We start from the raw sequence: 26775 nt of genomic DNA on the forward strand, positions 1-26775 counted from the left end.
AACACTTATACTTTTACCTAGTTATGCATTGTTTCATAACATGAACTAGTAGTTAGTGATCATGAATTAGCTCTTAGCATTTAATTTAGAAATATTTAGGCATTTGACAGCTGCTTACACATGTGCATGCATAACATAGTAGCAATACAAGCATGAGGTGAACTAATAATTACCTGGTAATTTTTCTAAATATTCGCCCTGAAGATTAATTAGAGAAATGCAAGTAGATGTTTGTGTTATAATGATGAGGCTTAATTCCTTATGCTTGCTGATATGCTAACATACATCTAACAATAATCATATCATAATTAGCCTATGCAATAGACTGTTACAATTTTTGACACTGGTAGCAGAATTAATTTGATTTTTGTTATTTATATAGGTATCAAAACATCTTTTCTGTACAGTAATGTAAAAGAGAATAAAATTATTAGTAGATTGTACACATACATCTATATTGCACGTAATTGTAGACATGCTGTGCAGAATTTCTTTAAAATGAGCTACAGGTTGCGAGCACCTGCTCATATTATGGAATATGCATCAGGTAAAAATAATTAAATTTAGATCAGGTACAAATTACAGTGAGTTGTAATAAGGCATGTCCATATCAGCTCTTATTCTGACTGAAAGTCAGCAACAGCTTTTTAAGACTTATATGGCAATTACTCCATCTTTTCCATGGGCAAAAATTACCAAGCTTTCAGAGACATACTAGTATTTTAATAATCACAAAAATTATATTTCTAAAAAGCATTTACTGCATATAGAATAGAATTTAAGAGTAGCCTGCTTTTTGATTTTGTTGCTATGCACCACTCAATAGGAATATTCTAATTAAAAGAAATTACTACTTTTAAAAAATAGAGTATCTGTAAAATTCACAACCCCCCCCCCCCCCCCCATTAAAAAGATCAAGTACTTACAGTAGTTATATGCTAAGACTCATGTGCCCTACATGTATTTGGTGGGTCCTAGCTATAATTAATTGTGTAATAGGGTGCCAAGTGTCATCTGGTAGGCTGGTCACATCAATAACCTCTGCCAGCATTAGTTAATCTGTTTTTTTTTTTTTCTTTTTTTTTTTTTCCACAAAATATCTGATATTTTGAGGAAAATTTCAGGGTGGGCAGATATTCAAGAGGGAAAGAATTTTAACTGAGTTTGCGTCTCCTAACAGTAAAATGATTTATTTTTAAATTAATTTTATTATTACCTTACTTTTGCCTTGGTTGAGGCCTATGCACTTGGAGTCCCTCTCCCTGCCCCCACCCCCTCCATCCACCATCCGTGTCATCTTTAGACATGTTTTATGATGACCAATTTTGATCTCAGAAAGCACTTTCATCACATCATGTACAAGTAGCTATAAATTTCATTTCATTCACATTTTCTGTCATATTACTCAAAACTATGTGCAGTATATTACATGTAATGCTGAGTGACTGATGACAAATCAAGTGACTACTAGTATGTCAGGCACTAGAACAAGACATGAAACAAAAAAAAATGCTACTTGCACATTTCCATTAGGCTCATATATTTTAGCTCTAGGGAACAATATGCAGTGGAAAATACCACATTAGAAAGTGACAAGACACAGGCACAGATAATGGAATATTTTAGTACATTTCTACCATCATGTACAGACAGACCACCTGCTGATTAACATGCAAAGTACTTTGTTTTGGGCTGACTGCTACACTGTGTTTGTTTCATTAATTCTATTAGATTCTACAATTCTGTCAGTTATTCTGCAAAACCAGTAAGTATTATTTTGATTAAAAAAATTAAACCTCAATAAATATTTCTATATATAAATGAGAAAGAATAAAAATTTGATTATCATATTTCTTATAGGCTGCATTCACAACATACTAGTAAGTTGATCCATGGACTAACATATCTGCAGATCAAATATGGCCGACCCACTTGAAAGCTCACTGCATATTCCCCATTAGTAACCTATTTGGTTTCTATAGGGGATTACTTGGCAAGCTTTCAAGTGGGTCGACCATGTTTGGTCCATGGATCTATTAGCCCGCAGATCAAGTGAATCTGAATGACCCCTTAAATAATGAGACTCAGACTGTGCTTGAACGCTATTAAATCACATCTGTCTCAGATTGCTGCATTGGCTACTAAATCACTTTCTTCATGAGGTATGCAAGACTTGTTGTTTCATTAACAAAATTAACTAGGGCTTTAAATTTATTTTTCCATTATGTTCATTATTGGGAATTGTTTGAAGTGATAAATGAATGTGTCTGTAAAAGTGACAGGGCACTGTCTCTCGCCTTAGCTAGTTTCCTGGTTTTACACCACGAGACAGCTTGTCAATTAATCCTTCCTATTCACATTAGTTTTTATATGTTTCATGCTATTGTAGGCAAAAATGTTGTGGAATTAAAGTAAATATCTTTTGTTTTTTATTATGTCTTTTTGTTATGTCTAAAGTGATAAATAGAGGGTATCAAGAGGACTAAGTATTAATTAATTAATTAATTAATTAATTTTGCCCATTTCACTAATTCAATCAGAAAAACATGGTGGATCTCTGCACAAAAAAACTACTTTAATATCAATATGCCTGGCATCTGCAAAAAGGACAAATACACCTAAATGAATAATAGAAAAACAAACAAAAATGTTATTGAAAGAGTATTCCAGGTTTTGTAAATTGTAGTATAATCTGTTCAAGTAATTATACACTACCTTGAAATTACTCTGCAATAAATGATTTGATTTACTTAGTATGGTTGGATAACTTGTGTTGTATGAATATCAATTGTCAGAACAGTTATTTTTATGTTTGAAAGTCACTGCACATGCAAGTAAATCATCTACTAGCTGAGGTGTACACCTTCTAACAGGTTTCTGTCGACATGCAATGTAACTGTTAACACGGTGGGTGTGGCTGGCTCTCAGTAATCGCCAGAGAGATTCAGCAAATCTAATGCAATGGGTTTCACTGTAACTGCTAGGGGACTACACTTAACAACTGAATGCCATTTTTTTGATAATCATAGGGATGAGACATTTCAATCTGTTGGCAGATTTCTGACTATGTGGGAGACAAAAATATCATTGGTCAAGGTGACCCCTAGACCCCACTTCATATTTTTGACTTTTTCACTAAATAGTATTCTCATCTCTGTGAATAATATAATGTCACATTTTAATAATTTACAAGCTAAAAAACTAAACTAAACTTTTGACTAACACAGAACAGCCATTGTGTCAGGGTGTTAAGGGAGCACCATCTCTCTCTCTCTCTCTCTCTCTCTCTCTCTCACACACACACACACACACACACACACACACACAGTTGCTGATCTTTTTTTGTGTACATAATTGTCTAACTTGAATGTATTCCTTTCCACTCAAATTTCCCAGATACTACTGGTAAAGGTCCTTGTCAAAGAGTTGAAAAAAAAAACTGAAGTAGAGTGGCTCTTATAGCTGGGAGTCACTGGTAACAGTACATTGACAAATACAGTTAGAATAGCAGAAATGTATTGATTTGACGAGAGTAAATACACTATTTACCTCATAAGTGAGTCTTTATCAATACTGATTGCAGGATGAAACCATGCATACATTCACAGGAGGTTTTTATAGTTGACAATATGTGCTTACATGAAATAACATCCAGTCAACTTAACATAGCCCTCAGGTTATTCCAGGGGGGGTTCTCAGCAGACAGCACTAACGCTGACCCTGTGGTCACCATTTTAACCTGGTATCGATTTTAAACACCTTTTTCTATTTAGCTTTCACAGAGGGTAATTATTACAGAATAATATCGGTAAACTATTGTGGATTTTTTTTTCTTCGTCTGTGATACGCAGCCTCTTTGATTAAAGTGCATGGGCAGGAAGGGTAAGAAGGGCGGGCGCCCCCGGGCGCGGCGGACCACAGGACATTAGCCATCGTGAAAAGCTGTTCTCTAAATATATGCACTGATACATCAACAAACTGTCATTGTTGTTGGAAGAAATGTATGTACTTTGGGGTTGGTTAAACAAACTGGCAGCTGTCCCTTCCAAAGCCAACATGGGGGCCCCACTTAGTTGTAATGTTATTTCTAGAGCTCTCTGTATTCTAACGAGGAACAAACACTCAGGTGATACATGCTGGTGTACAGATGGCAATTGCCAATACTTTCTCATTGTTTCTATTCAAGAAAGGATACAGATCTCCATAGAACTGGCAGATAAACAGTCTTTTAACTCGACTTCAATGTCACCATTTCCCATTTCATTTAATTCACTGGGATAGTTACAAGCTGCCAGGGTGCTGTGAAGTCAGGGTGCTGTTAACTTCCATATCTTTATTTCACTAGTTTGACATACACGTACACGTACCTGTGCATCTTCTAAATGCACTGTGTGGAACCTGGAAGCCGCGACTTGTGGACTGGTAGTTGACATATTCTGGGGAACAATTTCCATGAAACCCTGCTGTGTTTTGAAGTAGTTCTAGGATATTAAGACTGGGATTCACTGTTATCTTAACATTTCTAAGGATGGATGATGGTTCTTTACTATCTCTGTGGTAGAAAAGGTGAGAGGAAGTGAGCAAAGTGGATCAAGATTTGGGGTACAAACGATAGTTAATTAAGTGATATCTGTGTGGCCAAACTGATCACCAACAGTGGAGAGCTGACTGAGGAAAATTTACCTTGGCTCAGCTTAAATGACTAGAAGAGATCTGACAACTTGTCATCTGACACCATTTTTCAAAATCTAAATTCAAAGTAACAGTAACCTTTATTTCTAGTATATAATGATCAAAGTTCTTTTGTTCAAAGGAAAGTGTTTCTAGGATATACATAAATACATCAAGGAGTAGAAGTATGCAGGGAGCATATGCAGGCGGAAGCAGTGGGGAGAATCATCATATCCCCTGCCCCAGGGGTCACAGACACCACCGACAGGGGCAAAACAACAATGACAAGGAGGTCACCTCTGATAAAGATAGTGAATATGTGAGTAAACATAACATCAAAATTTATTATTGAACTAAAATGGCTGCTTTTTACCTGTATTTTTTCAAACCCTACCATACAATGCAACATATATCCCAAGGGCAGAGGCCACAAATGTAGAAAGAATCAGCAGCAGGCTAGGGGTATCATAACTACGGTTGCAGGTGTCCACAGGCTGGTCTCTATGGTCCTAATTTGATCTTGCTCCAGTTTCCCCCAAATATACCTATAAAAGTGTGAATGTATACAAACAGAAATTTACAAAGTGAAATGGAAAAAGTGATTTACAAGTTATGACAGTGCTGCAGAATGCACTCTTCAACGGATACTAAATCGATCAGTTTTTTTGAATAATTAATTGCTGGAAACATCAAGTAAATATGTTTAAATAGGTTGTATATTTGATATAATGTGTACATTACTGCACATGATAACTTGGGCTGTGTACCTACATTGAGTTGGACTATCTTTTTCTCCCGTCTCCTCCCCCCCCCCCCCCACCCCACACTCTCTCACAAAACAGAGATCACTTCATGAGAATGACCATCAAGTGGCTCTCTACCGCCCCCCGCCCCCCCCCCCCCCCCCCACACACACACACACACTCACAGTGGAGATCGCTATATGAGAATGACCATTAAGTGGCTCTCTACCGCCCCCCCCCCCACACACACACACACACTCACAGTGGAGATCGCTATATGAGAATGACCATTAAGTGGCTCTCTACCGCCCCCCCCCCCCCCACACACACACACACACACACTCACAGTGGAGATCGCTATATGAGAATGACCATTAAGTGGCTCTCGTTAGCAGATTTCTCAGTCTCTAATTAGGCATTAAAATTAATTGATTGTTGTTAGTAGAGGAACCTTTTCAAACCATATCAGATCAGTTTTCATTCAGTAACAAATTTCTACAACAGTTTCTTTGAGAAACTTTATTTCAGTAGTTAAAGAGAAGACTGTAGCTAGCTGGCTGTTCTACACGTATTATATATATATACTTCCTTATCAGTTTTATCTACTTGAAAGTGTAATTGCGGTATCTTGGAGAATGTTACCAAGGATTATATCAGCCTCACTACACTAAGTGCTTAGGTGCACTTATGAAGAGGGTCATAGCATTTCTTATTCTCAAGCAGATAAATAAACCAATATATAATCACAAGTGTTTCAAATGCCCTATTATTCTGAAGATTATTATTATTATTATTATTTTGTTAATTTGTGATGACATCATATATCTCTCACAAAGTGCCCATAAGCTTGAAATCTCAACAAGGCTTTCCCCAGAGGACCATCCAGCTGTCACTTGGACGGACATTAGCCCCAAAAAGCCATATATGTTCAAAGATGGCTTGACCGCTTACCAAATTTTTGGGTTACGTATTTGGTTGGGCTTGCTAGTTTAGACTCCTTGTAAATTGATGTGCCAATTTACAAGTTCACATTTCGGACTCTCGGTACCCCAAATCTTGGGGAAACCCCTGATTCTCAACATCCACGTAATTCATTCTACCTGATTTAATTACAGAGATTATAAGTAGGAAAACAAAAGTGATATATGTATATGATGAGACCTTTTTATTAGCTCGCTTGTTAAAACAAAATAATGAAGAAAAAAAATCAAACACATGTCAAAGACAGTTTAAAAAGTTGAGATATTAGGATACGTGGAGTAAGCACACCTTGCTGATGCTTTGAACTATAAATGTGAACTATGTCTCAGTACAGCAGTAGAACCCTGATTAACCCTGTCTATTGATTAAACCAATAAACTGTGTCCAGATACATGTACTTATTGATTGAGACAATCTTGGGAAATTCTCATCATGGGAAATGCTGTCAGGGTATTTAGGAATCCGCAGGGCAGACCAAAACAACTTCTAGCTATAGAGACTGTCTGTTTTATATCTGGTTGACATTCTTCAAAATGAAATTTAGATTTCAAAATGGTTACTTTACAAAATAGCTGGTTATCATAGGTTTTCAATTAAAAAATGATCATTATAATGACAACATTGTCAACATTGTCTGCATCTGCCCATTACTTGGTGAAAATTTTTTTTCTTTTGCTGTCAGCAGTGGATGATAGGTTGATTCTGGTTTATTTATGAGCATCTGTGTGACTGATTTTAATATGGAATGCAGTAATCCGGAAGAATATGTAACAGGTGTGAAGGGGAGAGAGGGGGAACACAATAAGGATTTAGGAATGTTTGCCCTCTTTTTTTTTTTTTTCTTGATATATGCATATGTATACATGTGTACTTGTGTATGCATGCATTTGCGCGTGTGTGTGTGTGTGTGTGTGTGTGTGTGTGTGTGGGTGGGTGGGTGGGTGGGAGGGTGGGTGTGTGTGTGTGTGTGTGTGTGTGTTTACATGGGGTAACCTGCCTCTCCCATTGCTCTGTAACTCTGATGATGCATGTATGTAGTACCCCTCAGTTTAAACACAAAGCAGTATATCAATTCTTTTACCCCATAGTTACTTTGTCATAAATTGATGAGGGGCCAACCTACCCCGGGGTCCCCTACCTACAATAATATGACGGTCGTGGCCTTTGTTATAACAATGTGTTGGCAATCGGATAGAGGCTTGAATCTGAAATAATAATTTGAGGCAATACGACATACTTGAGAGTGGAAGTTAATGAGTTTGTACTTTTCCAGATCATTGATAAATTAATTATATGGAATTTGGTTCTCTGGCTTGATCTGGCTTCTTTATCGACAACACAGCGTTGTTATATAAGTGGTAGGTAGTGGTAGGTTGGACCCCGGGGTAGGTTGCCCCCCCCCACCCCCCAATCAATTTATGACAAAACTATGGGGTAAAAGAACTGATCACATCATTTTGTAAAGTGACCGCATCCAACAGTGCTAAGAAAGCGTCGGCAGTGAGTCCAAATGAAATAATTTAGCATCTTAAAGTAACTTTATTAAAGAGACTTGATGGGGGGGGGGGGGGGGGGGGGGGCAACTTACCCCGGGTTCCAACAACTGGCCCCGGTCTCCCCTATTTAGGCATTTTAAAAATGGCCGAACCATCACTGCAAGAACAGTGATACAAACTTAAATTATTAACAACTACTTGTGCATACCTTGACTGAGACAGAACTAGCCCACGTGTTGTCTGGGAATATTGACCATCAATAGCAATCAGTTTTAGAATTAAGGTAGATCGGTCGTTACATGTTCCAACGTTCGAATTTTTTTAAATTTTTTTTTGTTTGAGGAGACATCCAAGTACATTAAAAATTTGCAAAAAAAATTGGGGGTCACCGACCAAATAAGAGAACTAGCCCCAAATATGATACACCCTGCATATCGCACTAGTCCCCATTCAAATCAATGGGAAAATGGGTGTTTTCTCACTAAAGCATTATTTTTTATGACTTTCTGACGTTCGAATTTTTTAAAAAATTTTTTTGTGTAAAGAGGCCTCCAAGTACATTTAAATTTTACCAAAAAAATTGGGGGTCACCGACCAAATAAGAGAACTACGCCAAGTTGAAGTGCGCTACACCCTGCGTGACGCACTAGTCCCCATTCAAATCAATGGGGAAATGGGTGTTTTTCACCAAAACGTTATTTTTTATGATTTTTCTAACGTTTGAATTAAAAAAAAAACTTTTTTGTGTAAAGAGGCATCCAAGTAGATTTTAATTTTGCCAAAAAAGTTGGGGGTTACCGACCAAATAAGAGAACTACGCCAAGTTGAAGTGCGTTACACCCTGCGTGACGCACTAGTCGGAAGTCCCCATTAAAATCAATGGGAAAATGGGTGTTTTTCACTAAATCGTTATTTTTTATGATTTTTTTTTTTTTGTGTGTGTGTGTGTGTGTGAAGAGACATCTAAGTACATTTAAAACTTTCATTATGTTTAACAGTTGAAGTGAGTATACTCAGCTATTTTCAGATTTGTCTAACTGATGAGAAGGTGTAAGCCATTAACTTAAAGCAATAATAACTCTTCCTTTGAGATTCAAAATTCCGCATGAAATACATTGTAAACAACGCATGGAAATATATTCTATTGTATTTTACCACTAAAACGGCCGTTATTGTAGTAAAACTAAAATCTGTGCTTGTCAATGGGGCTTTCGGTGCCTTACTTCCCAGTCATCAAAGCATTCGTTGCTAATGACGTAATGGTGTCACGCGGATTCTCGCGTTCATTCGAGACCAAAATAACATGGCGCGAAACGCATTAATGCGGACGCGGACGTAAGTTGCGAGTTTTTGTACAGTGCGACGGATAACGAAAAGCCCAGAATGGCACACATTGTGGATATAAATGTATTTTTAACAAAAAGACGAATATATCTCATGAATCTTATATAGTGTTGTTGTTGTCTGCTTTTCCCGCGGTTTTAAGTAGGTCACCAGTGACTTTGCAATGTCAGAGAGATCCCCGTCAGTTAAAATCTCTTAAGAGATTTTAACAAAAAACCGTACGTTTAGGAAAAAACCCTGGATTAACTTTGAATGCAGGAATGGGGTCGCTGACCATTGGTAAGTACGGGAAAATTGCCGTTTACTCCAGGAAAATCCAATTTTTGGCCAAAATGAAGAGTTTAATATTATGACTTTAACAACAAAATTATTGAAGAGAATAATAAGGGAAATACTCATGCATATGAAAATAGTTTATTGCCGTTGTTATTTATTAATGAATATAACATGAACGTGACATCGTAAACACTGTGTTGTCAAGTAAAATGAAGCGTCTGATACAAAGTATCAAATGCGGCATTCACCTGCTTGCTTGCGGTGCGTTCAGTACACTTTGTTTACACTGACAAGTCAAGGTTAGAAGTGCACAATTTTTCTGTATAATATAACGCAGTTTCAATTTTGATTAGTGAATTTTCTTCAAGCTGTAGACCCTATGGCCATTTTCTGAACATTTGTATAAGCTATGAAATATTTCTCAGTCCAAATTTCTCTAAGTCCAAATGAGTGGCGTTACGACGCACTTCCGGTTTTCGTCGAAATCTAAACTACAGCAGCACATTCAGGGCGTTCTACCTCAAAATGTACGCAGCCGCTTTGATTGGAATTTACAACACTTATTCTTTACATGACATAGAACCTACGTGCATAATTTGTGAGCTTTAGCTGTCATACATTTTCTAGTGCCAATTCAAATTGGAAAAGGAGCTATTCCGACGATTACTAACTTGAAGGGCAAGTCTATGAACGTGCTACAGTTGTCGTATGGAATCATAGTCGACAAACGTTGTCGAAAATCTGTATCGATCATACAGAGTTACAGACAAGTTGATAATGTGTGTTTATCTTATAGATAATTGTTTTATTTCCTTAAATTGATAAAACAGACTGAAGTGTCGTTAGAGACGATTGACGATGCGCTGAAATTGCGCAAATCGTCAAATTACGTAATGACCGATCTACCTTAAATTCGTGTTTGTGTTTGATCTCATCATTGCGACAGGTGCGCCTTGAGCTGCAGTCGATTGTTTCTGGTTGTGACAACTCTACCTCGTGCTCTCCTGGCTAGCTCTAGAAATTCTGTGTATTAGAACAACAGCTTTCAGTGGCACCAAGGTGTGAAAAAGGCCCACTTTTTTCTTCTTGCTCTACAGAAATGTCACAAATGTATTCTTCCTGATACGTTGGTAGTGGCGGTGATGGTGGTTGGGGTGGGTGGGGCTGGGGGGGGGGGGGTGTAGGCCTATCAGGCATCATGGGACAGGTCTTTTTTCTCGTTAAAATATGAAGTGTCATTTGCTAAAATCATTGACATTTATCTTCAGCTTATATCAGTGGATCCATGTCTTTGGTAAACCGACAGCCAGTAGTTTTATATGGATGCAAATAAAAAATCCGTGCAAATGATACAAGTTTGTTGTCCAGTCACTTGACTCGCAAGAACATTTGAGATTCTTACCGTTGGGATTTGCTGTATGGCCACATTTTCTTTATATGCATTTTTGTAATTAGCCTAAACCATCTGTGGTAACGCCTGTCAATCGTAAGCTTTCGGTCTCCTTATTAGCAAACTGGAGAACTATGTAGGCTATTCCTCTCATCCCCCACGCACGTGCACACACACACACACACACACACACACACACACACATGCACGCACGCGAGCACACATGTATGCGCAAACACCAACCGAGGGCCTCCGCGCGCGGAGAATGGGAGATAAGGCTGTTACTAAAGAGATTGCGTCATTTTAATGCCCATCCTATTTAGGCATTGAATCTCTGTCCCATAGGCTAGCTATTTGTTAGGTCGTATTGGACGACACTAATGTGTCTCTTGTAGTAAGTTCCAACTTTTATGAACTGGATTAGACACGTTTAGAGAGCATGTAGCTTTGCGAAGTGCTCAACAATAACCTTGCCTAAACACGTACTAGTACAAATGGTTTTGATTCCCAGCGGGTTTATTTCGAGGGTATCTCCAACACTTGGCAGATTATCAAATCATCTGGAATATCTAGAGAAAACATCAAGCAGGAAAGTAGGAACAGCCAAGTCAGAGGTGAAAGTCTTAAGTGATTTTTAGAACTGTAATATCGACTGAAAACTGGGGGAGAGCCCCAAATGGCGAAGAGTTTTTGAAAGATCTAACTGTGCCTTTCATCTTTTATTGGGCGTTATTACTATATTGGAATTATTAACATTTTTATGATGGTCTACGTAAAAGATAAAGGTATGAGCAGAGGTTATATGAATATGAGAAAAGTTGGTCTCCGAAAAGATCATCTTAATGGCTTGGATAGTGTCGAAACGTATTAATCCATAATGAGACACTTATTTTGATTGTACGATGTTATCTTGAATGGAAGACAATGGTAAGCCTACCTTTTAGCATTTTTATGTCCTAATACTGTACTGCACCAATTGTACTATGGTTTCCAGGAAAATAAGGGGTTTTCATAATAGAAAACTAGGTTTTGCCCTTGTATTGTTGTATAAAAGAACAAATGGATCACACGAGACGCTCAGCAAGAGCACCAGATGCAAAATATGAATATAGAAAATAATCTAATCTGAACCTGTTCCATTTCTGAAATAATAAGGCGACATAGCCCTAGTTAGTTAATCTATCATTTTGTACAGTCCTTGATTTCAAATTTTTTTTATTTACTTTTAAGTGATAGCAGGCAAACTAATGGTGCAAAGCACTCCAAACAACGAAATTTGTTTGCTCTTATGACATTTTCTTTTAATGCCCAGTGTCAACGACTCATTTATTCTTTCAAAGCACTATCCAAAGGCGTTTTCCATATCATTCTTGTTGTTTTATTTTTTCATTTATTTATCGTTGTCCGGTATCTGAATCAGAGAAGAAAGTGATGATATACCTTTTATGTACAAGTAAATAAATAAATAAATAGAGGTTTGATGGATGCAAGAATTCTTTTTTGCGTGGCTTTTAGGTATATTTAAAAAGGGTGTTTAGGAGCTCGCGAATTGTCATGGCATTATGTAATCAAATACATCCATGCTAAATAAAGCGAAACAAATGGCGACGATAATTGGAGAGAGCACTTCGTTCCTCTATTAGATTACTAGTGATGGGGCTAGAAAGTCTTCAATGTCAGGGGAATGCTGTCTCACAGAATGGAAAGAATTAATATCAGTGCTGGTGACGCTAGCTGCGGACCTGCAGGGCTGATTACAACCTCGGCGGAACACTTAATTAATACACCACTGTGATTGCCCCATTGTTATAGAGTAAGCGTAGCACAATGTGGAGAACCGAATGAATCGGAAAATGCATGCAAACCACCGATATTACTTTCAAACTGTAGCTACAAATGTTCCGCGAGGCTTAGGCGATCAATTAAGATGTGATTAATATTTCATAGTTGATCGAAGAATTGCGGGTTTCGTGCGTTCTTCTCACTTAAAAGAGGTTAACAGTGCACCCTAGAGTGATCGACCCGATGGATTTATGTCAATTCTGTCTCACTTTGGTCCAATCATTCCAGCCAATTGGTTTGATACGCAAAACCCACCCGTTGTTTGTGTATATTAATAAATCGCTAGTGGCAAGTTGTGTTTTCCTTTGTGTGTGATCGGACTGGTCGAACCACCGTTGTCACCATAGGCACTGGTAATATTGAATGGAGCGGTAGCCAATTTATACCAGAGAAACTCCCCAATTCGGGACGGAGATGGCACGGCGAGGAATCTACTGATTTAAACTCTAATTTGAGTTATTTTACGCAATTGCATGCTACAAGTAACTTAATTAGGCAGTGTTATGGATAGCAAAGCGCAATTCCTTACTACGGGACTCGCTGGCCTTACCTTGGAACAACGTAAATATTACCACTGAGGAGTCGTTTCATTCAGGTTTACGCTCTGTTGGCAGGGCGCAGGCTCAGAGGGGCACAGGTCGACGCTGCAATTTGTGCAAAATACTACAAAAAGATTAGATATTTTCATAGGAGTCTATTGGGTATCTTATTGTGCAAGACAAGGCCTTCCAACTGGAAGCATTATGCAAGAGCAAGACAGGTGCTGATGCCCAGGAATAAACGGGAAATAATTTTCCCATTCCTAATGAAACACGTTTGCTGATTGTTTACCAACAAAATAGACAAGATACCTTAAAGACTTCAAGACGGCGGTCGCAGCCAGTTATATAGATTTTTTAAACAAGATGAACGCAGCGGCAGCACAGGCGGGGGGTACGGCCGGGAGAAAGCAGGGTGGGAATGTAGACCTGGTAAGATGCAGTGTCCTTCATTCATGTCCTTTACCCGTTATCATTTAAACCTTTTCGCTCGATTTCATTTTTGTGTATCATTTTTCTTGTTTGAGTGTGTTTAGTGCAGTTCTGAAACTGGAAATTACAGGGTGGATGTTGCAACGGCTAGCCTTTACTTTGTATGTGAGGCGTTCGCATCTCTACTCATTAGCGAGAATGCTTCTTAAGTGTAATTTCAATTACCTTTTCTTTCAGGTGTTGTCTGTTTTGGTAATGCGCTAAGCAAACAAATATATCTTTTCATTTGGACATTATGAGGCTGACAATAACGTGACGGTCAAATGTAATATTGATATTTCAGTTATGATTGAGAAAGATGGTTTGGTGAAGTATTTATGGTAATGGTTTCGTTACACAATGCAGCTCATCTGCGATCGAAGTGTTAATTAAATTGGCATTGTTACTACCCTGACCTGCAATGAGGGCGCAGGTATATACCGTGCTACTACCATTATATGCCAGACGAAATGTTGCAGAGTTTGCCTTACATGTATGTCATTGAGTGAAACAACAACTACGAAAAAAATCAAAAGCTGCAAGATGGGAAATTAGTCGAAATGCTTAATCTGATGTAGAGGACTATGTAAATCAATTACATGTGAATTCCTCCCATTGGTCAGCTTATATAGTCCATTCTTTATTTTTTTTAACATAAGAACGTTGGAAACTAATGGCGGGATATGGCCTTATTCCGGTGCCACTTATTTACATATGTTTCTCTTGATCAATGAAAACAACAGTTGCATAATACTCGCTGCTGTGCCAACACTACTGGCAATAGTACATGTTTCTCCAAGCACGTTATAAGTGGTACCCTTAGTATCGCGGAATGTTTTAAACCCACTTGTGGTCTAGATATCAGATGATTATCAGTCCTTCGTGGTATTTCCCTTAACTCACGTTTTTTAGTTTTCTAATTTTTTTCAAATACTCTTACTTTACGTCTTGCTTTTTCTTACATTTATACTTTTATCGTTATCTTTGTATCCCTCGAGTTTTTTTAAACTACAACTTTTTTGTCAACGTGCCGCCTACTTTTCTCCGTACGAACCTTTGTGCATTTTTCCGTCTTGTATCAATGGCGTATGTATTTTTGTGTTTGTACACTGTAGTTGTACCAATTTAGCGCATCGATTACGCCAAACGTTCAGCGTGACAGTTTAAAATCGTTTTTAGTGGTGCTTATGATGATCTAGATGCTGTAACCACTTATGTAGGTGATTAAACACTGTCAATGTTGATGATGATGATAATAATGATGGCACTTTGTTGTTACAAATGAGAAAGAAGTTACGGCAGTACATGTAGATGGGGATTGTTTTATGTATCTTGGCAAAATCGTCATTTTTAATGTTTATGAAGCTTTTAGTATCAGATACCATTTCATCTCTGCATCATTCATATTTACATAAAATTGCTTGTAATATGAGAAAAGTGCTTTTGAAAGAATACTTATTAACTCAGCAATAGCGACAATAGTAAATTATCTTATAGGTCGTTGTGGAAAGCAACTTATAAAATACATTATCAAAATGCAGCATGCCTTCAAAGCTTTATGAAAATACTGAACACTACAGTGAAGAATATGAATAAAAAAATGTATGAAACTGAAATAGGAAGTAGTAAAATAATGAATCAAGGAAGCAATGGCGACAGCAGACGATCCCACATCCGATGCTGATGTTCACCGGCAGTGAGCTTGTCGTTTACCACCGACCACGTGTCCTTGGGTCATCGATTCGAAACGACCCGCGTGGTACCGCAGTGAATGGTTAACAGTTTTTCATGGAATTTTAGGAATTACCGTCATCTGGGAAGTCGATGTTTTACTTGGTTCTTATCTCAAGGTTTGTAGGTCGTTTCAGTCCCGCTTAACTTCTGTCTCAATGATAAATTTGGCAGCAAATAACTCGTCTGGGATTTGGGAACCATATGGAAGAATTTTCCACAATTTCATTATTCCACGAAAGCGTTTTAGCCAAGTGTTTACGTGTAGGGCTGGTTCTCGTCTTCTTGTTCTGTATGTTTTATACAGTGTAGTTACTAACGGTAGGTCAGGAACTCTTTCTTAAAATTGTCGTCTTTTCAGTGGTAATGTTTGCAGTCGTGAGCTTAATGTGAGCAAAATGCGCATAAAGCAAGATAACTGGCTTTTGGGTTGAGAAACGTGTTCAAAATACATGTCTCGACATTTGGAGTAAAAATGGGGGAGTTATCTGGCCCCACGCTCCTGTCACAAATTCATCTTTCATGCCTGCTTTGTCAAACATTTTGTTGCTGCACAAACACGAACGGAACTATAAGTCAACAGAATTCAAATAAATGTGAAAATATGCGGTAATCGTGAGATTTCTATGACGAATATGGTAAGCTGTATAAGTCTCAGGATCAGTGAGAAAGAGTGAATTGATTGAGGAGATATCAGAGAAATCTAATCTTGCTCAACATGCACCCGGCTAATGGGTTCTTTCGGATGCAATTAAAAATTCATGAAATAATACATACACCTATAAAAGCTGCTTAGATCTCAATGGCATACTGGTATTTGTAACAATACTCTCAGTACCTCTACTGGCTACTTACATTTTCTTTGGTCCATTAGTTAAACGTGATGGCAATTCACCAAAGACAATTGTATAAAGGGAATGACGTCCAAAAACATTTTTAACGAAATGGGCAAATTACATTTTACCTATTAGTAGTAGATTAGGCTACCAACAGTGCATCAAGTGTATATATTGTGTGATGGTCACTGCTTTTTTCGATAAAAACGTCGTATTTAATTCATGTACCCCCTTTTCTTAACTGTGGCACGCTACAACAAGTCGCTGGTTCATAATGTATCGATCAACAAAATTTGGAACAGAAATATTGTGAACTCACCCACCACGTGCCGACACAACCCCGCCAAAATGTCCACAATAAACATTTCAGTAAATCAATAAAACAGCTGTCGTCTGCTCACAAAATGAAACTCTCGGGAAGTCAATTTTCCAATACAGAGTTCGATATAAAGCGCACAGTTGGGTATACAATTTCATTTTAAATATTCTAATTGATTATCGGACGTGTCTGTGGCAGTGGCGTGTAGTTGTCCTTAAGGGCAGTAAAGTGACAAATGGACGCCTGCATTTAGTGCTGAAGAGTTGAAATTTGCTCTCCCTGAAACACCTTGAGTGAAATTAAGAGGATGCATAATTAACAAGCGACTGCATTAGTCAAATATAAGCTTTATTGGCGGGAAATGTTCACGTACATGTAGTACATGTACATAAACAGCATGCTGGATGCCAATATGATAGACCCTACTGCGGCGTGGTTTATTGTTGAAAAATATGAAGTTGAATAAACACAGCAATATTAACCAACCTAATTGTTAGTTTTTCTTGAAATTCTTCTAGGCCTATAATGATAACATACATCATTTATTTACGTGTCATGTGTATGGAACACCCAGAACTTCAGGCTTATAAGACACCTGTTGTATACGATTTTCCTGTCTTAAATCGAAATTCTTACAATATATTTTACAAATTGCCTTTAATTTTTTTACATTCAATTTTCTATAAAAATGTTATTTATGCCATTTGTTTTGATATCCAAATGTTTATAAAGTGCATATCTTTCCTCCATGTAAGCAGTGCACATAAGTAAGAAATGACTCCCATCTTCTAATTCTTTTTTTTTTTGCATAGTTGGCAGTTCTTTCATTAATATGTCTATTAGTGTAACGTCCAGTTTCTACACATAACGGTAAAATGCCCATTCGGCATTTAGTTAAAATGGGTTTTTCTTTTCTATTTAAATCAATGTATGAATATTTTTCAGTTTTCAATTCTTTGTTTAACGTCATATATGTTCGAAGTTAAGGGGATTTCAAAATGTCTTTTTTCCATTTAATTTCAATTTTTTATAAAAGAGTTTTTAGTGTATTCTATATCCACAGTTTGTTTGTTAAAAAAACGTGCTAAAAGTAGCCGTTACCATGTCTGCCCTCAGATATTTGAAACACATTTTCTTTTAGAAGTAGAATTGATTTCAGTGGCGAAGTGCCAGGACTTTCTCCTCTTTTACTTTGGAACATTCAGTTGATAACCACGCGGAAGATTTGTCTTCTTACATATTCTCTATATATTCTTATATATATTATATACAAACGCAAAATTCGAATTCACGCTAGTGTTACTGTAGCCGAAATGTATGGTGTGTCATATAAATTTCTGTAAACCAAATATGGTGTGTGCTTAGTTTATGCCTATAAAACTGGCATTGGGGTGAGCAGCAGTGGGCAGTGCTCTAAATTATTGAACCACCATCCATAATTTACCTTGAAATAAGAGAAATTTGCCACTGGCGACTAATGTCCCCTCTGAACACAGAAAATCGTTTTGTAATTTTTCCTTTATGATCTATAAGATGATTTATAAAACATGTATATCAGTTTGCGTTATTAGTGACTTCTAAGCTGAGAAGATGCGGAACTAAGTACGTTGTGCCAGAAAGGTCTCTGGGACTGTTTCAGTTGAGATGGTTGCAGATGCTCTAAGAAGCAATTGGCGTCACAACCTTGTTTGTAAAAAATCGTTCTTGTGGAATCTGTATCTGTTCAACCTGCCTAATGAGGATGAATTGCTCCACCACCTTTGTATATTGTTTACGATGTAGTTAGATAATTATCATTATAGATTATGCGTCTAGGCGTCTCCACCTATGCGTTCATTAAAACTTCTGCAAGAGTGACAAGGAGAATAGTAGCAATTACTCCGGTCAGAATTTTTGATGATTTACCGTCCAGCAAAATATGTATTTTAATTACTGCAATAATTTACAATTCTGGTACATTTTAGTTTATGTGATTAATTTTAGTTATGGGTCATTTCGTGAGTTGCTGTAAATTAAAGACATTTCAAATAGAACTTTTTGATACTGCCGTCACGAATTGGCGTGAAACCCGCGTATGAATCTAAGGTAGTCCACTTCACGCGACGTAAGAGCGCTTCTCGTTCCTGTTCCTCGTCAACCAATGCTTTAAATGACTACCGTTCTAGCTGAGTACATAGAAACGCTCCTGTTGACTGGTAAACGCTATGATGGATTTTCTACATATTCCATGACCATTGATTTATACTAATGGTGGACACTCATAGTGGATTAACTAACATGACCCATCGTTGTATTATTTATTTTGTTTAGAATCGGGTGTATGTCGTTAATAGGGCAAAGATTTGTAGCAGATTGGTCGAATCCAGTTCCGAAAGTTTCCAGTGCTTTTTGTATAAACATGTAGGACAAATTTAGCAAGTAATGCATTTTATTTTTATTTTCTTTCAAACATATTTTTTCAATTTTTTTTTTTTTTGAAAAGGGGCGTTGAATTTTTTTAATCCACCCTCGGGATTTCTAAATCGTATGCACTGCCGCCTATTGTAAATAAGTGTTTAAAACATTACATTGTTGCTCATCTATTAAACAATGCTCTAACTCAATTAATCAGGCTTTATTTTTTGCTTAGTCGCTTGCGTGATTACCTGATTAATGTAGATGTCTGTGCAGAAAAAGGAATCCATATAACTGTATCTAAACTAATTACGTTATCGTATTATGTATTACATGTGAAGTATTCACGCTCCGTGGGTACGCTTCCGCAGTAGTTCCTTTTTCTGGTGTATGGCGGGAAAGGTATGGTGGAGTATTTCCCCAGCGTCTGTTGGTGGAAGCCTATCTAGTGAGAAGTGCAAATAACTGCTACTGCTTTAAGGAGAGTAGTGTGTTCATTTGATGTTAGTCTTGATAACGGGATTGGCAATAATCGTTAATGTCATACAAGAGTAGTGGCGAAGATGAACATTTCTTTTAAAACATGAATCAAAGTCTGTGCTATCACTGTGCTGTGGCAGAAGGAACGCCGTGTCTAACTCGCCTGACGTTTAATTAGTTCACAAGATGGGAAGTTTCGTGATGAGGCTGCTTTCAGAGCCGAGCTCTTTATTTCAATTTTGAAAGGAAACGCCACATTAACGTATTCATCTTTTTAATCCCAAGAAAGTGAAGCAAGTGCTGATCAATAGTCTTTGAGACAAGTAGGCTTGCGTCTGTTAGAAGTCCTTTTGTCAATCCAAGGCCTTTGATCTGCTTACGCTCCTGCAGCAATCAATTCTCTGTTTGCACTGGAATACGTTCATTTGTTCTGCCGGACTTTTTAGTAAATCAGAAGTTGTCACAAGGAGAGTGGTATTAATATTCATCATTATCTCATGATTTCTACTGATAATCGATGTAAGTCTTTTAGAGCGCGGGTCATGATTGACCGTCGAGCTTAAGTGGACCGGCATTCGTTGTCTGTGTTTGGAAAGATAGCTTGTTGTTACTAGTTGATTCATTTAGATGAAAAGTTTCGATCGATTGCACTGCTTATTCTAACTCATTTCTCGGTGAGAGTCCTAACGTTTACTTTCACGTCACAAAGTCAAATTGTAGACACAGGAGGAAGGGAGAGAGATTGAGAGAGAGTAAAAGAAGAGACAAGGCGAGATATATTTCTTTTCCTTGCTTTTTTTTACCTCATCAGGGAATTTCTCCGTTGACGAGTGTGGCGTTAAACATAACAAACACGTGGGAGACGCTGTAATAACTCTCTTTAGAGTCTTTTCTGCACCAATGGTCAGGACTGTGGTATTTTTAAATTGAATTATTAGGGAAATGATGATCCTGGGAGATCTTAATGCTTCGGTAACATGCTTCTTCAACGATCGTGCCAACAAGTTCAGAATACGGGATGGGGCGTGATCGGTCGTGCTGGATATAAATAACGAGAAGTTATTCCTAGTAACACACACGCACACGCGCACACACTTTAAATCACCAGTGACAATGAAATGATCATCGAACAATTACTGGAGCCCATAAATAAGGCATTGCTCTCGGGGGACGACGCGGCGGTGAAGAAGCCGATCATGAGTCGAGAGTTATGTTTGAAGTCGATATTCCATCATCAACAAAGAAGGAAATTACATGATTCCCGGAGAAAAACGGCGAAAATGCCACTGAGCAATTAGTTAGTGGCGTAAGGAGGGAAAACGAGAGGAAGTTTTAATAGGATTGCCGGTAGTGAAACAAACCAAATATAACCGGTCTTATTTTTTGTGTTCTCCCACGGGATGTGGCGTTGCTGAAAACTTAGATTTAATCGAAACGTTCCCTCGTCTTATCCGATGTGCATCTGGATCTCCATGCTTTCTGATGTAGGAGGAATACTGCACTTAAGACCCCGTGAGAGGTTTATCAAGCTCGGAGTAAGCAACTCCTATCAATGAGCAGCCGAGAGAAGTTAGTATTTTAAGGTATCAACGCTACCTGAGAAATGATCAGCGCAGGTCCCGCGCGGTCCAAGGCGGGAGGACACGGTGGCAATTTCTTAGAAGTAAGTCAATGCATTCTGAGCAATGAACGTAATTTGACACATTGCAAGTCAACGCATTATAAGCCATGGACGAAATTTGACGCATTGTTTTGCATGCAAAAATATATATTTTTTTATTTATTTCTCTCTTTTTAATATTGAACGTCATCTAAATTTACTTAAAATCAAATACGACCGAATTCTCATTCACACGTTTGGTTTATTTTCCTGCACTACTAATGAATCAACAAAGCGTGTTGTAACAAAACGCGACATTACAGACAAATGTATTTGATATGATTTTTATTGATTCTAAAGCTACCAATGTTTCCCGTGTTGTTGACCTGGAATGATGCAGTTATGTCTGTAAACATCGCTGATTTTGTAACCAGATATTGACTGAGTGGTAATCCTGAACTTGCAGGTTTCCACACTGAGATAAGTGGTAGTACTGCAGGCAAACTTTACAGAAATTTCCATCACCAAACAAAATACCAGACATGTCGTGTGTGTGCGTGTGCGGTTTTTTTTTTTTTTTTTTTTTTTTTTTTTTTTGATGTTTTTTGACGAAAGGGCACAATTTTTTATTAGATCAGGTGGAAAATGTCGGTCTCGCCGAGATACAGCAGTGAAGATTGTGAAGAAAATTACGCTAACGAGAAAACCGTTCCACCTAGGAAAATGTTAAGGTTATTTTTCTCATCTGTACCGCGAGGTTCCCCTTTACAGCATGCGCTTTGTGCATGAAAAAATCCTTCCCAGGAGATTGTACCGGTCCAAAACACATGATTTCAGCATATGACTCATGGTTAGCACCTCCGGTTACGTCACGCCAATGTACAGCATCTCTCTTGTGAAGATTCTGCAGCCCCATCCTATATTTTATCTTGGACTCATGTATATATGGCGGGTTCAAGATTTAATATTTATCAAATAACATTTCAGCAAAGTGGACATCGGTCTGTTATTATACTTACTTGGTCAATAGATGGACAGTTGCTTAAGTTGAATAATTGATTATTTAAGTGGAGTTGGCATCAGTGCATGATGTAGAAGATTGAAGTCCTGATGTATAGAACACAGGTCACATGCTAATGTTATGTTCTGAGAAAGTGATCTATGGGACATATGCTGTAAATTAGAGTCGTAATCGAATTATCAAAATCATAAACACGTTGCGTTATCGTCCGTAATAGCCCATTGTCTTGCTAATACCGACCATAACGAAGCTCAAATGCCAAAATAAAGATTCGCAGGTCGTGTGCAAGATGGGCATTGTAATGTTGGTCAATAATGTATAAAATTGACAAATGGGTCTTGGAAGACAAAAAAAAAAAAAAAAAAAATGGATATGTTTACGTCTCTCTCTCTCTCTCTCTCTCTCTCTCTCTCTCTCTGCAGAACTTAATGATAAATGGTCAAATTCATCGTGAATGTTAAATGGGAAACTCTAGATGCGTATCATATTTTAAAACATATTAAAGCATGCTACACCTGGGCTGCCTTAAAGATAACACACATTGCTTTCTTCCTTTCTTAGCTTGGGGCGCTCCTCTTACAATGTCTTTTACATTGTATAACTCCGGTGACTGTAGACTAAAACTAATGAAAGGGGAAGAAAAATAACGTTTACTGTATTGGATAAGCAAAAACCATGTAGCGAAATTTATTGACTAAAAAAGTAGTGGTAATTGATAATTTGAGAAAGATATTGACAACTCTTTGACCCACGAGTCTGGCAACAAATATAATTTGCAATACGCAAATTGCCGTGGGTAATATGTTCAAAGCCCTGCTCCTGTCAGGCAGTGAAGTTAAGACGAGCGTCTATTCAAAATACATGCACTCCTTGCTTAGTTTTTTTTTTTTTTTTTTTTTTTTTTTTGTATGGAAGAAACTTCATATATCTGCACCACAGTTTATCAGACTTTCCAGCTGTCAGTCTAAATAAAATCAGACTGAGTTACGTGATTCTACTTATTGCGAAGGGTAATTATTGTTCCAATACGGCGGACAGGATAATTGAAAAACAGATATCATTGAAATAGGCATTTGCCTGAATCCATTAAATTTCCTACAGGTCTGCTTGTTAAAATACGAAATTGTGACGAAATAAGAGAGTTGTCGAAAGTAAGTTTATAAATACTCTCTGTACACATCTATTTTCATATTTTAGTTATTTATTAATTCATTTATGGATACATAAGAAAGATATAAGAAATGAAACAAGGTATTTTCACAAGATAGTAATGTGTTAAGATCGTCTGCAAGAGGTGTCGTCTGCCAGTGCGACCTCGCAATGGTCTCAGACATCACAGCTGTTGGCATGTTGAACACAATGGATGGATCTGATTATAAGTCATCAAGGACATTGCAAATAATAGCTAATTACCTTTCTTTGACAAAATACAGTAACCAACCTTTGGAAATAATGAAAACCTTACATAGTTACATAAACGTAAGAGTATATATAGAGACAGATGTCTGTTTGTCAGCAGAGACTGTCCATTCGTTAATTGTCGTTATTATTGCCGTTATAAATAATTTGTATGAATAATGCTGACAGCACTGTGTAGGGGTTTCAGGAGAATATATAATCACCGCATTACATAACAAAGATGTCTTGCAATGAAATTATTGAATAATTAATATTCCAAAAACTTGGAAACTATCCATATTTGTTTGTCGGTCACTCAATGAGATTTAATTGGTACCGTTTCAAAAAGGCTTTCGACGTGAACGTGATTGATGACTTCCCACAGGTAACAGGGAACAAGGAATTCTGAAGATGTAATAGGGGCACTGACAACTTCCAGTCTAGGAACCAATTTAATATCCTACCCTAGAACCTGTTACACACGGGCACCTTATCCACACATGGTAATCTCACAAGCCGGAACCTCGTATAAAAACAAAAAAATTATGGTTTTCAATTTGTTCCAGATTTATCGGTCGCGTGGAGTTTATACCCTGGGCTTCATTTGGCAAAATTACCTCCTTTCCTATTCTTTGTTAAGTCGTCAGCATTTCTGAAGATAACGGGTATCTAGGAAAACAAGATTAACTACAGTTGGAACAGTACCCATGGCAAGAGTTTCTAGATCAATCAAGCTACTCGCTACTTAAGCATGCTATATAATAGCCTACGCTTGTCGAATTCTGCTTGACCCCTTTGCATATGATTTGACTATTCCAAAACACTTCTTTGGTTGGTTTTATAGACCCTGAAATTATCTCTAGCCGGCTTGTCTGTCTGTTTGTCTGTCTGTCCGCCTGTCTGTCCTCCTGTCTAGCTGGCTGTGAAATATTTATTTGATGTTAACATTATGTGTTCTACTTAAATTTTTATCGCTGTAAACAAGTTTGTTAGATAGTAGCAGGTGCGAGATCAGCTTTCTGGAAAACATTGCCAAGAATAAATGGTTTCCCGATATTTAGCAGCAGATCTAAGATGTGTCATAAAATGACTATATAACATGTCATGGAATGTCATAAAATGACTATATAACATGTCATGGAATGTCATAAAATGACTACTTTTGTCAACTACAAATTATGTCTATCAAGGTGACTCCCTAATGTCAAACAATTTAAAATGGCAATTATAAAACAAGCAAAAATTATATTGGCAATAATTTAATCGACATTATAGCTCAGCAGAGGTATAAATGACACAAATTAATTTCAAAGGACGACCAGTTGTCTGCAATTGACGTTGTTTAACTGTGCGTTTATTGCTGAGAGACTGTACGATGTGTTATCTCCAGACTTACTAAGGGGTGCGTTATTAGAAAATGGACAGTTTTATTACAGCCATAGCTAATATGATAAACCAAAATGATAAAACTTTTTTTTTGCTTGTAGCTCTTAAATGCTGTGTGGTTAATGATTCTACTGTGTAGCAACACAGCAATAAGGGGCCAAGATTTTACGTGATAAAAAATGAGAATGCCAATCAGTGTCAGCAAGTATTTAATTTGATATAAACAAGGATGCCAAGATGCCAAGGGTTCGCGGATGAAAGTTAGCCGGGTAAGCAATGCAAATATTGCTATCATAGGTTAGATAGAATTTTTAAATAATGGCGACCGCCAATAAAGTCTGTATTGATTCATGCGTCGAGACAAAGAGCTAGGGAGAACATAAATCGTCTGCAATTTCCTCGAAAACAAAAAGTAGTTGATGAGATTGGGACAGAATTATATCTAGTAATTTATAGCAAGGGTTACTGAAATAGGCCAGTGAGTATCTTCACCATAAGATGTCTTTGTGGAGGGAATTATTGTATACCAACCGTCAGGTTTTTATAACCATCTTTAATACAGAAAAACTATAAAATCGGGCGACTCTGTATTCACCCTACTAAGATACATGTATATTGTGGCAATGTGTGGAGATTACGTTGCTCTTTATGAATACGTCTGAAAATATATATACATATACATGTTTCAAATAATTATGGCAGGTGTGGAGTTTTCAGTAAACAATACTCTTAGAAGAAAATTAGGAGAACGTTAACAAAACAGATCACTCAGGTCCAAAAAGTTCAAGACAAATTCAATACTTCCATAGAGATATGATCTAACAACGTTAATTTCCCAATAGCTGATGGGTTAAGGCACCCTGTGTTTCAGAGGCCGTTGTTGACTAACAGACAACGCTGTCTCCGCTCTCCTTGAGGGCGTTCTAGAGAACATTTCATTCCATCAGCCACTGAAGCTCAGGGTGAGATGCATCTGCCAGCTAATATGTGTTCTTTTAACCTTTGTAACATTCTCAGAGGGTTGTTGCCTTGAGAGGAGAAACCACGCATGTTTTTGTCACCCAGGGCTAACGTTTGGGAACCAATTTCCGCAGACCAATATTAACCGAAAATGCTTATTTTTTTGATGATTATTTTTGCAATATGTCCACAGTAGCTTTATTATTAGAACTTATTACCAGAAGTAGTGATTTTTTGCAGTGATATTTAGGTTTGCGACTTAACATACGCTGTATTCTGCAATAACAACATGGTGACATGTGACAGTACAAGTAAAATGCCATTTAAAAATCTCTATCTGGCGCGTATCATAAAGACTGATTGATTGCGAGATGTTTTGGTTGAGAACGTGATAGTGATTCTAAATAAGGGATTCTAATACCCATTACCTTCCCAGTATTCTGAGCTGGAATTAGACAGATTGCCAAGTGCACGAAGGAAAACAGGCTACATGGTCTTCAAACAAAAAAATCAATCACACCACTTGTAAAGAAACCGAACATAGGTATATTATAAAAGCCCAGCCAATACTCGAACACGCCCAAAGCATAGGTTGCTGTCCAGATTGCCTGACTGTTATTGGTGAAAAATTGGCCATAAAGTCACTTTAGAAAAGAGCAGTTTTTTCGGGGTATTTTGATAAATATGAACGCTTGTGGCTGGTTAAATGTTTTGTATGTATAACGAGCACGATGACGTTCTCTATATATCTCGTCACATGTTAAGACAGACAGTTTAAAATAGACAGATAAAAAGTTTGTTGTGGCCAAATTCACCATTGTCGTGGTGATAAGATTACAACAAATTAATTATACAAATTAATACAGAGAGGAAAAAATACAATACAATTTAATACAA

The 26775-nt window shown here is 37.5% G+C and overlaps 1 protein-coding gene across 8 annotated transcripts in view; it reads left to right on the forward strand.

The window, feature by feature from the left end:
- The window catches only part of LOC106155694 (inactive dipeptidyl peptidase 10), a 100374-nt gene that overhangs the window by 28909 nt on the left and 44690 nt on the right, over positions 1-26775 (forward strand). Inside the window, exon 1 of one of the 8 annotated variants that reach the window (XM_087004312.1) lies at positions 4580-4990. The exons of 5 other annotated variants lie outside the window; for them this stretch is intronic. In XM_087004312.1, coding sequence (XP_086860438.1) covers positions 4859-4990 — 132 coding nt within the window. In that variant the 5' untranslated portion in view covers positions 4580-4858. Of the gene's footprint in view, positions 1-4579; positions 4991-13057; positions 13715-20942; positions 21177-26775 lie in introns of those variants that run through there. 2 more of the 8 variants (XM_087004315.1, XM_087004317.1) reach the window with 2 other exon arrangements.

The sequence above is a fragment of the Lingula anatina genome, chromosome 2 (genome assembly GCF_051362555.1).
Source record: "Lingula anatina isolate TDL-2025a chromosome 2, LinAna3.0, whole genome shotgun sequence".
Classification (NCBI taxonomy): Eukaryota; Metazoa; Brachiopoda; class Lingulata; order Lingulida; family Lingulidae; genus Lingula; species Lingula anatina.